General features: G+C 56.1%; 2 protein-coding genes across 4 annotated transcripts; both read right to left on the reverse strand.

Annotated features, from left to right (window-relative positions):
* Positions 1 to 358: 358 nt before the first annotated feature.
* Positions 359 to 1,145, reverse strand: UCN (urocortin). Its single transcript, XM_060186741.1, has 2 exons — positions 1,019 to 1,145; positions 359 to 860 (listed from the first exon to the last, which is right to left on the reverse strand). Exon 2 carries the CDS (start codon positions 845 to 847, stop codon positions 467 to 469), a length of 381 nt encoding a protein of 126 aa, XP_060042724.1. The 5' UTR covers positions 848 to 860; positions 1,019 to 1,145; the 3' UTR covers positions 359 to 466.
* Positions 1,146 to 2,225: 1,080 nt separating this feature from the next.
* Positions 2,226 to 14,791, reverse strand: MPV17 (mitochondrial inner membrane protein MPV17). Of its 3 annotated transcripts, none has more exons than XM_060186742.1 (7): positions 14,420 to 14,791; positions 5,371 to 5,486; positions 5,161 to 5,253; positions 4,978 to 5,073; positions 4,744 to 4,776; positions 4,388 to 4,502; positions 2,226 to 3,139 (listed from the first exon to the last, which is right to left on the reverse strand). In XM_060186742.1, exons 1-7 carry the CDS (start codon positions 14,487 to 14,489, stop codon positions 3,111 to 3,113), a joined length of 552 nt encoding a protein of 183 aa, XP_060042725.1. In that variant the 5' UTR covers positions 14,490 to 14,791; the 3' UTR covers positions 2,226 to 3,110. The 3 variants fall into 3 exon arrangements, with proteins under 3 accessions (XP_060042725.1, XP_007532632.1, XP_060042726.1); XM_007532570.3 differs by having other exon boundaries at positions 4,450 to 4,502; positions 14,420 to 14,787; XM_060186743.1 differs by lacking the exon at positions 4,388 to 4,502.
* Positions 14,792 to 15,298: the final 507 nt, after the last annotated feature.

Raw genomic sequence — 15,298 nt, forward strand, 5'->3', positions numbered from 1 at the left:
GCTACTCTCACTGCTCGAACTCCGCCTCCGCCTCGGACCCGCCCTTCTCGGGGTTGGGGTCTTGGGGTGTGAGAAGGAGGATGCACCCCTGGTGGGCTCCCCCTTGGTATCAGGCACTGATCCCCAAGTGGCGCCAAGGGGAGAGGGTCGGCTCCAGGACTTGCCTTCCCCGGGGAGACTTGGGGGCGATGCCGACAGAGGACTCCAGCTTTTAACGGCCATCCTCCGGGACCCCTCCTGGCTCCCTCCCGCCGGCCTGGGGGACCCCACTTTCCCCCGGGACTCCCACCCTGCAGGGCTTCCCCACGCCCCCCGCAACCAAAATCAAAGGCTTTTGAGCACTTTTATTTTATTTTTTTAAAAAAAGAGGAGCGCAGAGAGCGCGGGTGTCTCCGGGCCGCTCCAGCCCCGCGGGCCGGGTCAGTTCGGGTGGGGGCCGGGCCGAGGGTGCCGGGGTCCCGGCGGGTCACTTGCCCACCGACTCGAAGAGCACGCGGTTCTGCTCGGCGCGCTCCCGCTGGCTCTGCGTGCGCGCCAGCTCCAGCAGGGTCCGCAGCAGGTGGAAGGTGAGGTCGATGGAGAGCGGGGGGTCGTCCCGTCGCGGCCGCTCGCCCGCGGGCCCGGCTGGGCCCCTGTCCGGGTGGGCGGCGCGGCGCGGGAAGCGCTCGGCCAGCAGCAGCAGCAGCGCCCGGGCCCCGCCGACCGGAGGGCGCGCCCCGGGGCTCCAGCGCAGACTCGGAACCGGGTCCCCCGCCGCCGCCGCCGGGCCGGGCCGGCCGCTCCCTGCGCGCAGCTGGGCCAGGAGCAGCAGCGCCCCCAGCAGCGCCGCGCGGCCGGCGGGCTTCATGGTGTCTCCAACCCTGAGCACACGATGCGGTGCGGGGTCAGGCGGCCCGGGGGTGGCAGGGGGCGCCACTGCCCGCCCGCCCGCGCCCCTTCCCGGCGCCCCCGGCAGCTGCCCCGGCCGGAGCCGCCCGCCCGCCCGCCTGGTTCCCTCCCCGGGCGCCCCAACACTCACAGGTTGCGGGAGAGCGTGTGCGGCGCGCAGGACCGAGCTGCGGCGTCGGTGCCTCTGGGAGGGCTCCGGGCGCCTCGGGGAGCGCGGGGTCTGTCCGAGGCCGGCCGCCAGCCTTATATACGCCGGGACGGCTCCGGCTGACGTCAGCGGGCACCGGCCCCGATTGTAAGAGCGGTGACGAGCGCGGCCTGCAGCGCGGGCCGGGGACCCCGGGGCCGCACGGGGGGTAGAGGGCGCGGGGGCGGGAACAGCAAGGCAGGAGCCCAGAGGCCCTGGCCAGCTTGGAACAGCAGGTGGCCAGGGCCAGTCCCCCATCCACCCATCCCAGACTGCGATGGGAGGTGCTGTCCGTGGTGCTGACCCGTCCTGTGCCCTCAGAAGGGCCTGGGCGTTGGTAGAAGTTTGTGTTTGGGTCTCCCGCCCTGGGTTTCAGTTCTGCAAACTGAGACCATCGGAGCCGGTGCTCAACTGCCACCATGGCGCCACCCATGTGCCCCGGGAGCCCCAGTCTACCTTGTGCCCAACCCTTACTTTAGTCCTGGGACACAAGCTGTAGGGTGTCTCTGGCCTCGAAGTGCTTTCAGACCATAAAAGTCTGGCTCATCTGTTTGTTTGTCCCGAATGGTAGTTTAACCAAGTGAAATTTTCTCCTGGGTGGGCAGGGTAGACAGTATAACGGTTATGCAATATATATACATTCTTGCCTGAAACTTGAGGTCCCAGGTTCAGTCCCCAGCACCCTCGTCAGCCAGAACTGAGCCAGTGGTCTTTCTGTATCGCCCTCATTAAAATAAATATTTTTAAAAACTTGTTATTTCTCCTGAGAATCACAGTACAGCACTCTTGGCCAAGATCACTCAGTAGGGGCAGGGAGATAGCTCACTATTCTGTTTGTGAGGACTTGGATTGGAGCCCTGGCACCACATAGGAGCACCATAGACAGCACTGGGGAAACTCCATGAATGGAGCAGTGCTACAGTGTCTCCCACCCCACTATATAGATATACATGTATATAGATATAGATACTGGTATGAAATAAAGAACAGAGAAAGTTGGCCAGAGAGGCTACTCGGTGGTGTCATTCAAGTGAGAGGCCCTGGCTTCATTCCCTGGCACTGCATATGAAAAAAGATCACTGAGAAGGAATTAAGGAAACTTGCTGTCTCAGCCTATTTGAGCTGCTCTAACAAAAATAACACAAACTGGTTGGCTTATAAACAAGAAGCATTTATTTCTCACAGTGCTGGAGGCTGGGAAGGTCATGGCACCGTTGCTTCTGGCGAGAGCCCACTCTCTGGTTCAAGGATGGCACCCTCCCTGAGTCCTCACACGGCAGAGGGGCAGGGGGTCTCTTTCATAAAGGCACTAATCCTGTGTGGGCTCAGCCCCGACCCCCAGAGCCCACCTCCTCCAGCGCCTCCTCTAGGCAACAGGCTTCCAGCAGATGGGGGGGTGTGCAGTCAATCTTCAGTGCTTGGGTTCAGGCTTCCATTCTGCCTAATGTGTGGACAAGCCATCTTTCTTCTGTGACCTCACTGTCCCCACCTGTAAAAGAAGACTGCGCATGGTGGCCTCAGCTTCTTTCTGGCTGGAGTTTTGACTCCCTAGTAATCTTCTCCACAGCCTTACTTATTGCCTCTGCAGATCCCAGATCATGTATTTAATAACACTTATGAAGGCACCATGTCAAGAGTTTAAAAGCTGAAGCTGCACAAGGTCTGGGTAGGGGTAGAGAAATAAGTGTTCTATAAAGAGGAGGGAGGGACACTGGCATATGCTGGAAGATGGGTGTACACTAAAGGTAGGCCATATTGTTCAACACACATTTAAAGAGTTCCTAATTCATGGAGGGTATGAGACCAAGTAAAAGTTTCCGTGATTTCAAAAGGAGTCCTGTTGGTATGTTTTGGGGTGAAATAGGCCATTTTCTAGCACTGAGCCCTTAAGTTCCACCCTATGAAGTCTGGTGTGTCCATGCTGAGGAGGTTGGCTGGCCAGCTGGGGGCCAGGCTGCATCACTGCGGGGAGGAAGACGCGGTAGGAGGCAGGCTTAGAGTTGATGTGCCTTCCAGGACAGGTAGGAGTTCCAGATCACAGCAACACACTGGACAACAGCCAGCCTAGGGCACAGGAATGGCACCATGAACGGGGGTGGGTGGGGTGTGAGGGGTGGGGGTAAGGAGCAAGCACAAGCGGGGAGGGTGACGGGAGAGAGGTGGTTTTCAGTGGCTCCTTCCTTCAGCCCGTGGGGACACGAGGCTCACAACGGGGGTGACAAGCAGCTCAGGTCCCAGAGCTGTCTCTGGACAAGAGCCTCAAGGGCAGACCCTGGGCAGCTCCCCTGCTGTGCCTCTCTCTGTCCTCTGGACCTCAAAGAGGACTTCTTTTTCCCCCTCCAGGGTTGTTGCTGGGGCTCGGTGCCTACACTATGAATCCACTGCTCCTGGAAGCTATTTTTTTCCCAATTTTTTATTGCCCTTGTTGTTATTGCTGTTATTGTTGCTGGATAGGACAAAGAAATCAAAAGAGGAGGGGAATACAGAGTGGGGGGGGGGGAGAAAGACAGACACCTGCAGACTTGCTTTACCGCTTGTGAAGCGATCCCCCCTGCAGGTGGGGAGCCAGAGGCTTGAACCAGGATCCTTAGGTTGGTCCTTGCATTTGCACCATGTGCACTTAACCATGCAGCCCCTGAAGGCCTCTTTTAAACATCTCTACCATGCAGCCCCTGAAGGCCTCTTTTAAACATCTCTGTCTCTCATCAGCTGAGAGCTCATCTTCCAATGCTGCCTGCCACATCAGAGCCCCTCCTCTTTATTTTAAACTCTCTTTGCTCTGGTTTCGAAGAGTGTCACAAGGACCATTATGTCTAGGGTGTGGATCTGAGTTCTGTATTTCTTTTAGCTGTTACTCATAGAAATGTTGTAAATTTTGACCTTGTCCAGTCTGAAGAGTTTCAGCTTTGTCTGTTCCCAAAGCCCCACTCTCCTCCAAAAGCGTTACCCACTCATCCTGAGTTGCACAGGCATTCTCTTGCCATTTTAGCAACTGCCTTTCTTATTGGAGTCAAAGACTACATTGCAGTGGGCCAGTCTGCAGCCCTCCCGGCTTGGCTTTCTGGTCTACCTTCCTGTTTACCCAAGACTGTTGTGCCCCAGGCACTGTCCCTGCAGAATGCCAGTGAATCAGAAAGAGAGCCCTGTGGGAGGGAGACCAAGGCTGTGGGGAAGCAGCTCCATGGGAAGAGGGGAAGCCAGTGGGCAGACACTCTGGGAGGTTCCACAGAAAATGCCCAGGAGTCTCAGGAGCTGGTTAGGGCAGAATGTTCTAGGAGGTCTACAGTAGTTTAAGATTGAAATAAGCATCACCTGGTCTACAACCCTTGAGAATCTGGCTCTTCCCTGAAGGCTGATATAGAGGTATGTCATACCTGTAATGGAGGGGGACCAGGTAGAAGTTGACCAACTGCACAGCAGGCCAGAGCTAAAGAAAGAGAAAGTAAAATTGGGGGGGGGGGGGGGCTGTCTCCATCGCTGGGCCCCTAGATTCAGATCCTTGTCTGACAGTTAAGAACAAGGTCAGCAGCCAGGTGCTCCCCTGAACATGGTGCCCACACTAGGGCTGAGAGAGACCCCTCTGAGGTTCTGTGTCAGCCCTTCCCCCCACCCCCCGCCCTTTCACTTAATGAGGCAGCAGAATGGGCAGCTGAGGTGCCTGCTCTTACATAGTAGTTAGTGATGAGGGCATCTGGGTAATCCTGAGGAGAGAGAGAGAGATCGAATCAGCACTTGCACTAACCACAGTGCTACCTCCCCATCTGAACATCACAGACTTATTCCAGACTGCCCTCCTCCAGCCCCTGTCCCCTCTCCTCCAGAGTCTGGGTTCTGCCCGCACTCCCCCCCCCCAACCCCCGTGGCCAATATGTCTGCAGAGATGCCCCACCCTCCCAGCTTACCCGCTGCAACTTGGCCCAGTTGTCCTGGGCTGACAGGCCATTGAGTGCTCCCACCAGTGGGAGGAAGCAGCCCAGGAAACACGGAGCAAAGCCCACCTAGGGAAAAGAGGTGGGAGCTGAGTGGCACACACAGTCCCTTCCTAGACTCACTTCACCCTCCTGGCTCCCTTCCCCTCTACTCGCCTGGTCCAACAGCATCTTCTTCAGTGCGTCTGCCTTGGTGGTGCCCGGGATGAGCCGGTCCAAGACCCTGTACCAGCCTCCCACCACAGGACCCTGGAAGAGGCCATGGAGAGTGGGGTGGGTACACGAGGAGAGGGAAATGGGTGCTTGGACTGGAAGAGGTGCGAAGGAAGCCTGGGGAAGGGGAGGGAGGGGAGGCTTGAGACTTACCACAAAACCACAGCCCAGAGAGGCCATGGTCAGGGTCCGAGTAAACTGGTGCCCATGCAGACCTCGTCTCTCCACCAGCTGCTGTGAGATGACATCACCCAGGCCCATCAGGGACCCTGCACAGGGCACAGAGTGAGGTCAGGACGGCTCCCAGGAGCAGCGGCCACATCAGCAGGGCAGGTGTCTATTACTAAGGCTCAGACCTCCCAAACCCAAAAGGGCTTAATTCTGGGGCGAATGGCCATTCCCTTGCTGCTGTTTCAGCACCTCTGTCCCCAGGATGGTGACACTTCCCATGTGTCTTGTTAGAAACTGGGAGAGGGAGTCAGGCGGTAGCGCAGCGGGTTAAGCGCAGGAGGCGCCAAGCGCAAGGACCTGCATGTAAGGATCCCGGTTCGAGCCCCCGGCTCCCCACCTGCAGGGGCGTCGCTTCACAGGCGGTGAAGCAGGTCTGCAGGTGTCTGTCTTTCTCTCCCCCTCTCTGTCTTCCCCTCCTCTCTCCATTTCTCTCAGTTCTATCCAACAACAACAACATCAATAATAACTGCAACAATAAAACAACAAGGGCAACAAAAGGAAATGAATAAATATTAAAAAAAGAAAAAGAAAGAAAGAAACTGGGAGACGCAGCCCTGAGCAGGCCAGGGCCCAGGCCCTCCACACGGAGCCAGAGTGGGGAGTCGGTCAGAGACTCAATGGAAGCAGGGCCTGAGAACCAGTCACTGTCAGAACCAGGTAGGCCTGCCAGAAGCTTCATCCAAACCCCTCATGTTAGAGCTAAGAAAAGGCAGGTCCCATGTGGTCCGGGAGGTGGCACAGTGGTAAAGCTTTGGACTCTCAAGCATGAGGTCCCGAGTTCGATCCCCGGCAACACATGTGCCAGAATGATGTCTGGTTCTTTCTCTATCTTCCTATCTTTCTCATAAAAAAAAAAAAAGAAAAAAAAGAAAAGTCAGGTCCTGGGTCACGTAAACAGCAAGTAGCAAGGCCCCGGCTCCCAGCACCAGGTTCTGGTTTGGTTTTGCTTTTTGCCAGTGGGGCTGGCTTCACACCTGTGGGACTCCATCACTCCAGACATTATCCTCCTCTCCTCCTTTTTTAAAAAAAAATATTTATTTATTTATTCCCTTTTGTTGCCCTTGTTGTTTTGTTGTTGCAATTATTATTGTTGTTATTGATGCCATTATTATTGGACAGGACAGAGAGAAATGGAGAGAGGAGGGAAGACAGAGAGGGGGAGAGAAAGATAGACACCTGCAGACCTGCTTCACCACCTGTGAAGCGACTCCCCTGCAGCTGAGGAGCCGGGGGCTTGAACCGGGATCCCTGGCCAGTCCTTGCACTTTACGCCACCTGCACTTAACCTGCTGCGCTACCGCCCAGCTCCCCCCTCCTCCTTTCTTTCAATCAGACATAAGCAGGGAGAGACAGAGAGCAAAGCAGAGGAACCACAGCCCTCCCAGGCACCCCCAGTTCCCACCCTGGCCAATGCAGGGTCACACTGACTGATAAGGAACCCTCGTCTTTTTTTTTTAGATTTTATGTATTTATTAATGAGAGAAAGAGAACCAGAGCATCAGTTCAGTACATGTGCTGCTGGGGGCTGAACTCGACCTGACCTCATGCTTAAGAGCCCAGCACTTTATCTACTGCTCCACTTTCTGGGCTGTACCCTAGTCGCCCCAGGCCAATGTAAGACCCTGGCCGGTGGCCGTGGTCTCGAGTTGTGGGGAACTGCGAGGAGGACGACTCTAAGGCATGAGCGGGCCAAGGTGCCAGGCTGGGTGACAGACGCTTGGCCCAGTAACACTGCACAGGGCTCAGGTCTGAGGGAGCAGTCTCTGAGCCCGGGCACCTCCAAATGCTCCCCTGGCATCACAGACCCTGCCACGGAGCTCCTGAACTCCTTAGAGGACACAGATGCTGGACAACAGGCAGTGCGTGGACTGGCTGGCGGCCCCAGCCCACAGGAATCCCGGGTGTGGGCTCAGCAGCACGCCACCCCGCCGTGGCTCCAGCGTCTCAACCTTCTTTCTTTTTTAATTCTTTTTTTAAATATTTACTTATTTTGGATGGAGACTGAGGAAAATTGAGAGGAAAGGGGGGGATAGAGAGAGAAAGAAAGGCACCTGTAGCACTACCTCACTGCTTCTACAGTCTCCCCCTGCAGGTGGGGCGTGGGGGGCTCGAACCCAGGACCTTGAGCATTGTCCCATGTGCTCTCTACCAGGCGTGCCACCACCTGGCCCCCTCAGTAAACATCTTTTTATTTATTTATTTCCTTTTGTTGCCCTTGTGGCTTTATTGTTGTAGTTATTATTGTTGTCGTTGTTGGATAGGACAGAGAGAAATGGAGAGAGGAGGGGAAGACAGAGAGGGGGAGAGAAAGATAGACATCTGCAGACCTGCTTCACTGCCTGTGAAGCGACTCCCCTACAGGTGGGGAGCCAGGACCAGAACAGGGATCCTTGCGCTTGGCACCACCTACACTTAACTCACTGCGCTACTGTCCGACTCCCTAGTAAACCTCTTTTTACATGGCAGTGGGGTGTAAGGAGCAAGGAGCACACGGCTGACATCTCTGGGAGAGCCCAGACCCTCCCACTCACTACCCCAGCTTAAGCTGTAATAGGCAGAGCAGTCCCACACCCCTTCCCCTCCCCTCACTTGTAGACACGAAGCTCCAGTCAGACACCCACACCTGGAAACCATCCCCAAGGACATCACTATTTCCAGAGACACCCCCTCCATCAGTTATGGTGGTGTGATGGTCCTCAGTAAACAAACAGTGGGGGCTGATTGGAGTGACTCTGCCCTCCAGCCCGCCGGCCCACTGCCCTGGGAAATGACGGCCCCAGCAGCCCTGCAGCCACTACCATCCCTGTGCCCTCAATCAGCACTGGGCAAACATACCCGAGACCCCATCCTTCGGCTGCTGGCTCTGACGCCTGTGCTGGCTACACCCATGCTCTCCCTTGTCCCCCCTCCTCCTCCTCTTCACCAGAGGAAGCTGAGCAATGCCCTGAGCTTGAGCTGAAACAAGGGCGCCCATAGCAGACCTGGGCATCCGGGACTCCCACCCACGAGCTGCTCAGTACACTCGTACTCAGTATCTCCCCACACTCCCAAGGTGGCAGAGGCTCCCCTGAGAAGCTCAGCCTCCCAGCCTGAGGGACAGAAGCTAAGACTGTCCTCTCAGGCCCCACAACACAGCCAAGCCCCTGGGCCCAGGACAAACAGCGCCCACAGCAGGCCCCAAGAACTCTAAGTCCAGCCAAAGGGTAGAGGTTAGCTCAAGTTGTGAGGACTGGGTGGACCGGAAAGCTTGGTCCCTGCTCCTGGAACTTCGGTGACATGTGCACTTAGCCAGGTGCACAACCACCAGGCCCCTTCCACAGCAACACGGGGTCCCCAGCTGTACTCTCAGACGCACTGTGACCAAGCATAAAGGAAAGAGGGACCCCAGGATAGTGAAGCGCAGCACTGAAGGGCAGTCACCCCTGGCATGAAGGGACCAACAGCCCAACGTGACTCTGGCAAGACGTCCAGCTCTCACCTGCCCCTCGCCTGGGAGTCAGCGTCACACCTCCAGGTAATGTCTCGGAGACATGGTGATGTGGTACAGAGGAACTGGAATTGCAGCTCTGGTAGGCATAGGCTCAAGGGCCAATGAGTGCCATGAGGCTTCTTCCTCCACCCTGGCCCCTGTTCCAGCCCACAGATCCCAAGAACACTTCCTGGGTGAATGCATTTCCTCTTCCCTCCTCAGAATGCCATCACCTGCATTTCTTGTCACCCTGTAGGGAGGGTGAGCAGCAGGAATCCTGGGAGACTAACTTGTGAAGAGAGGTGCGTTTTCACTCTATGCCAACAGTCACAGAGTGACAGGCAGAGCAGGAAGGAAACCCACAGCCTGGAAGCCTGCAGCTCTCAAGGTCCCCAAATTACACCCATGAAGCTTGAGGAAAAACAGGGTAGCAGCAGGGGCAATGGCAGCTCTGTAGCCCTGCCAGTTCTGTCCAGTTTCAGGCAGAACACCCCACACTTCCTTCCCTGCTCACAGAGCAGATTCTGGTCCCAGGAATGGCTGGAATCAGAAGCACTGTAGTTCAGATGGCCTATTCACCTTCCCCAAAGCCCGAAGCCCAAGTAGACCCAAACTACCACAGGCTCTTGGGGTCCCCCTGGACATAGTGGGGTGCTCTGGGTCTCCCAGTGCTTCAACTTTCCTGTCCTTGGACTTGCTTCAGGGGGGTCTCAGGCAAGAGGCCTGCAGGAACCTAATGCTGGAGCCCAATGGGGCAGGACATGGGGCTGCTGGGCAGTGATGCCCCAACACCAGGTTGGGCCCAGAGCCCAGCAGGCAGACGCTGGTGCGGATGTGACATCATACCCCTGGGCAGGTGCCAGTTCTCATGCCGTCACTGGCCACTGCATCCAGCAGAGGAGGAAGGTGGCGGAAGGTGGGGGAGGCGGGGAGCCTACCACCCCCCCACCCCCCAGTGGAAAAGACCCAGATTTTGCACCCTTTCCCTAGGCACAGGTTGGGGTAGTCTCCTAGCTCCCCTATTGTGCTTTTGCATGTGGAGTCTCAAGACACAAGAGAATAAAATGTCAGCAGGAGAAGAAGGCAGAGGGCAGAGAACTGGCTGAGGAGCAGGAAGCCTGTCCTTGAGCACAGGAGGTGGGGGGCGCAGGCAGAGAAAGGCACAGGGCCAGAAGAGCTGATTCCTTCCTCCCCACAAGGTCCCAACTGCTGCACAGCTGCCAGGGGTAGGGGCCGGGACCCTACAGTGAGAGTTGGAGCACGTCCCTGGGGACCACCCCAAACATTCTCCTGGCCGGGATCCCCCTACAAGGCGCTATTATAAACTGGGCTACACGCAACATCCAGAGACCCAGGGCAGTGCAAGGGGACGCAACCAGCTATCTAACGCCAGCTCCACAGACAGCCGCGTGAGGCCTGAGTGCACAGCACTCTGCCCCCCTGCCTGTTTCCTTCTTGGGGGCTGGGCTGGATGGTCTTTCTCTCAGTTCTGGCCCAGTCCAGACCTGGGGCAGTGTCTGGAGCGGAAACTGGCAGGGCCTGCAGAAAGGGCAGGACAAGGCTGACTCAGAACGTGGACCCTCGGACACCGGCCCCGGCTGCTAGCCCTGGCTCGGCAGTAGTGGGTGCAGACACTGCTTCTTCACCTCTTACTCAGCCTGGCTGACCCTCCCTTCCAGCCTCTGCAGACCTGACTAAGCCTCCGAGCCCGGGGGCAGGGGTGACTCAGCTCCTTTCCTCAAAGAGCTGCCCAGCTAGCTTTAAGGACCCCAAGCAGCAGGATCACTTCCTAGGCCGAATGAAGCACCACACGAAGCTTTTGTTCTGCACTTTGGAGGCAGCTTTCCGCGGTCAGGTTGATGGCAAGTGGAACAAACCCAACCCAAACAATACTATGGAAAGAAGACTGTGTATGCCCAAGTTGCCAGTTCACAGGAAGGGCTAACCCTGGCACATTTCTTTATGTCTTTCTTTCTTTATTTACTTACTTATTTATTCTTTCTCTTTCATCAGAGCACTGCTCAGCAGTGGTTTATGGTGGTGCAGGGGTTGAATCTGGGACTTCCGTAACCTCAGGCACAGTCTCTTTGCATAACCATTATGCTATCTACCCCACCACCACAGTTTTTAAGTTTTTTGATAATTAAAAAAAGCCTTTTTTAAAAACTTTATTATTTATTTTTTAATTTTTTATACTTATTTTCCCTTTTTGTTGCCCTTGTTGTTTTTCATTGTTGTTGTTGATGTCATCATTGTTGGATAGGACAGAGAGAAATGGAGAGGAGGGGAAGACAGAGATGGGGAGAGAAAGACAGACGCCCGCAGACCTGCTACACCACCTGTGAAGCGACTCCCCTGCAGGTGGGGAGCCAGAGGCTCGAACCGGGATCCTTACGCCGGTGCTTGCGCTTTGCGCCACGTGCGCTGAACCTGCTGCGCTACAGCCCAACTCCCTATTGATTAATTTATTTTCCCTTTTGTTGTCCTTGTTGTTTTTTATCGTTGTAGTTATTATTATTATTGATGTTGACACTGTTAGATAAGACAGAGAGAAATGGAAAGAGGAGGGGAAGACAGGGAGAGAAAAAGACACCTGCACACCTGCTTCACCGCTTGTGAAGCGACTCCCCTGCAGGTGGGGAGCTGGGCGTTCGAACCAGGACCCTTACACCGGTCCTTGGCGCTTTGCACCACGTGTGCTTAGCCCGCTATGCTACCGACCGAGCCATTGTATTATAAAGCTCTTTTGCAAATACTTCCCTTCAGTGACTCTGAGGTCATATCATGAAGTACTAATTCTAAATGAGGAAACTGAGGGCCAGAGAAGTTTAGTAACGCTCTGACTCACAACATCCTGATCTCTTTGCCACCAGGGTTCAGTGCCTACAGGGCCCGTCATTTCCAAGAGCCATTCATTTGATAGAGGTGAGAGACAGAGTAGAGACACTTGCAACACCACCCTGTGCTAGTGAAGCCCCCTTCCCCGCCACCCTCAGATACCGTGTGCACTCTGCCAGGTGAACCACCACTCAGCCCCTAGATTCTGGTCTTCCATCCCCAAGCCTGAAATCTCAGTTGTGTTTTCCAGTGTGATGAGTTTTCCTGTGGGATTTCAGGAACAAGTGTACTGGGGTCTAAAAACAGTTCCTGAATTCAATCCAGCTCACACACACACCCTTTTATTAGTCGACTCAAATCCACTGGGAATCAGAGAAAGTCTGAAAGGTTTGGGGAAGTCTGAGGAAGGCACCACCAAGACTGCATTAGGGCTGAGCTGAGATTTCAACCCCTTGGGAAGAATGCAGGTATGGAGACTGGGCCCCAGCTCCCCAGTCCCCCAACCCCAACCAGCACCCCATCCTGCTACCACCTCTGCATCTGAGACCCAGGGAGCTCTAGCTCCTACCCTTCAATTGTCACCCCCCCATAGGGAAACACCGAATGTCCCCCCACCCTGCTCCTGATGGCCCCAAGGAGGGCCTTCTTGCTGCAGCCTGGGACCCCCCGGGACTGAGGCCGGGCAGAGGGCCCAGTGTGCAAGTTCCCATCAAATAGTCCCGCATGAGTCACCACACACGCAGCTAGGTGAGTCATGCAGGCTGAGGGACACTGTGAGGACAAGACACGGGGTGGATGGGCAAGGAGCTGGGAAAGGCCTGGGCGGAAGAGTCCACTGCCTGGCCAGTTACCCAAGGAAGCTTCTAGGGCTGAAGGAGAGGGTCAGTCTAGTAACAGATTCCCTGTGCCACCCTGCACTCCTGCAGCATCCCACCCCCACATTCAGCACTTCTTCCCAGAAGCCCAAGGCCTGAGTTAGAATCTTCTAAACACAGGTAAGACACCCCCCCCCCCAACCCGGTCATCCTGTGCTGTCCTCTCCTCACAAGCCCGCTAGGCTGTGCCACCTGTGCTTTTGTGAGCTGACCCGCAACAGGAAGAGGGTAGCGGTAATGCCGGTCATTGAGTAACGCTGATTAAGTCACTGGGATGTCTCCATGAGGTCCCCACTAAGCCACTGATTTGAAGAAACGTATCATTGTTTTTACTTAATTATTTACTTATGAGAGGGAGGGAGAAGGAGAATCAGAGCATGACTCTGGCACATGTAATACTGGAGATCAAACATGGGACCTCAGGCTTAAGGGTCCAATACATCCATTGTGTCACTTTCAGGGCCACAAGATTTTTTTTCTTCTTTTGCACTGCCTTGCATGTGAATCTCACTGTTCCAGGCTGCCTTTTCATTCAGAGAGAAACACAGACAAGTAGAAGAGAAGACAACATAGCACTAAAGCATCCAAACTTTGGCTCCATTAAGCCATCTTGGGCCCAGGATTTGGTCCCTGACACCACCTGCAAAAGCATGGTCAGCACCAGGGGCAGTTCCATGGGTCACAGTGGTGCTTTGGTATCTCTTGTCCTCTGTCTCGAATTATAGTTATAAAAAATTGGGATAAGTGGTTCCATGATTATTACACATATGTGAGCCCCTAACGTCATTCCCTGGAAGTACATTAAAAGAAAAAAGGGAAGCAGTGAGAGAGCTTTTGAGACTCCGTCTGCTTTGCCATGCATGAGACCCAGCTTTATCCCAGGCACCCCGCCTCGCCCTGCCCCTGCCTCTTCCTATGTGAAAGTTGGTTCAGGTTGGGGAAAGCCCAACAACAGAGAGGGTGTGGGGCAAGAGTTCTGATTCCAGCAAGTATAAGGATGTTATCTAAGATCAACTCCTATTTCCGTCGCCAGACTATGAAGAAACGTGTCTACATAGCACACTAAAACAGAGGGGCATTCGTTAATTCCTTTTTTTTTTTTTAATTTAGTCCCTTTTGTTGCCCTTGTTTTATTGTTATTGATGTCGTCGTTGTTGGATAGGACAGAGAGAAATGGAGAGAGGAGGGGAAGACAGAGAGGGGGAGAGAAAGATAGACACCTGCAGACCTGCTTCACCGCCTGTGAAACGACTCCCCTGCAGGTGGGGAGCCGGGGGCTCGAACCGGGATCCTTACGCCGGTCCTTGTGCTTTGCGCCACGCACGTGCGCTTAACCCGCTGCGCTACCGCTCACTCCCGTTACTGTTAACTTCTAAATTAAGGTTTCCTGAGAGCAACACCTTTATGCAGGTGAGATGACATGTAAGTTTTTTTTTTTTTATGATCTTATTTATTAATTAGAGAGAAGAGGAGAGAGAGAGAGGACCAGACATCACTCTGGTACATGCGGTGCCGGGGCCTGAACCTGGGACCTCATGCTTGAGAGTCCGATTCTGTCCGCTGCAACACTTCCCTGAGCGCAACAGCTTTTTAATGGCTTCCAGATTGCACTTTCCAGCAACGTCGGCCTCCTTACGAACAGCCCCACCTTCCAGGACAGACCGGGGACAGCAGCAGACGGAAGACAGCCCACCCTTCCAGGGGCCTCAGCCGCAGTGAGCCGGCGGGGGCCGCGGCGCCGGGCCTGTGCCCCCCACGCAGGCCGCCCTGACGCCAGCGGGACACTCACCGGCGGTCAGGACCTGCACCTTCCACGGGTGAGCAGCCAGGGCCCGCTGGTAGGCCCGCCACAGCGCCATGCTCCCCGCCAGGCCCAGACGGGGCGCGCCGCGGTCGAGGCCCACGCTCCTCCCGCCCCGCTTGCAGCAAGTCCTAAGGGGCAGCGGGCTCGGGGAGGTGTGGACGGCGATGCGCCGCGCGGGCAGCCCCCCGTCCTCCGGAGCGGGACGAGTGTGCGCCAGCCTCTTGCACCAGAGACGGGGCGCCCCCGGGTGCTGGCCCGGGTTCCCGAGCCCGGCGCGATTCCGGAGACCCGACGGTCGCTGTCGGGGAAACCGCGGCGCTTCGGACTCGGCGCAGATCCCCTGGCGCCGGTACCGCCCTCCCACGTGACCGAGGAGCCAGCGTCCGCCTCAAGCCCCGCCCCTTCCGGCCCCGGCCAAGCGGAAGCAGCCGCTGGGAGAAATGGCGGTGGACTGTGCCCTGTTACCCACTCCCCCCCACACCCCCCCCCAACCCCGCAACTGGCGGGAGGGACCCGAGCCCGGCTCCCTCTCCGTAGCCTGTGTGAGGCCGCGTGGCTTCGCAGCCAGAGGCTGGAACCTGGAGGTGACTCGGCGGACAAAGCACGTGCCCCTACCCTGCAGCAAGTCCGGTGCCGCCCCGGGGCTCCCAGGAAGGAAGGACAAGGGTGGGACCCCGTGGGGGGTGGCGTTGCACTTGTCACTCTAAAACACACAGAATGAAAACTGGGCTCGGGGCTGGGGCGATAGCATCACGGCTATGCAAAAAGGCACCTAAGGCCTCACGTTCAATCATCCAGCAACCACCGTAAGTCAGAGCTCAACAGTGGTCTGGGAGAAGGAATAAAAGGGGCGGTGGGGACAAA

Source organism: Erinaceus europaeus, chromosome 3 (assembly GCF_950295315.1).
Source record: "Erinaceus europaeus chromosome 3, mEriEur2.1, whole genome shotgun sequence".
In the NCBI taxonomy this organism is placed as follows: domain Eukaryota; kingdom Metazoa; phylum Chordata; class Mammalia; order Eulipotyphla; family Erinaceidae; genus Erinaceus; species Erinaceus europaeus.

What these genes read in the sequence shown, in the direction of transcription:
- UCN (XM_060186741.1), bottom strand. Translation starts at nt 847, where the DNA reads ATGAAGCCCGCCGGCCGCGCGGCGCTGCTGGGGGCGCTGCTGCTCCTG.
- MPV17 (XM_060186742.1), bottom strand. Translation starts at nt 14,489, where the DNA reads ATGGCGCTGTGGCGGGCCTACCAGCGGGCCCTGGCTGCTCACCCGTGG. An exon ending in CTCTGGGCTGTGGTTTTGTG is followed by an intron (nt 5,254 to 5,370) that starts GTAAGTCTCAAG and finishes GGCCTCTTCCAG; the next exon opens with GGTCCTGTGGTGGGAGGCTG. An exon ending in CCCTCATCACTAACTACTAT is followed by an intron (nt 4,503 to 4,743) that starts GTAAGAGCAGGC and finishes CTCTTTCTTTAG; the next exon opens with CTCTGGCCTGCTGTGCAGTT.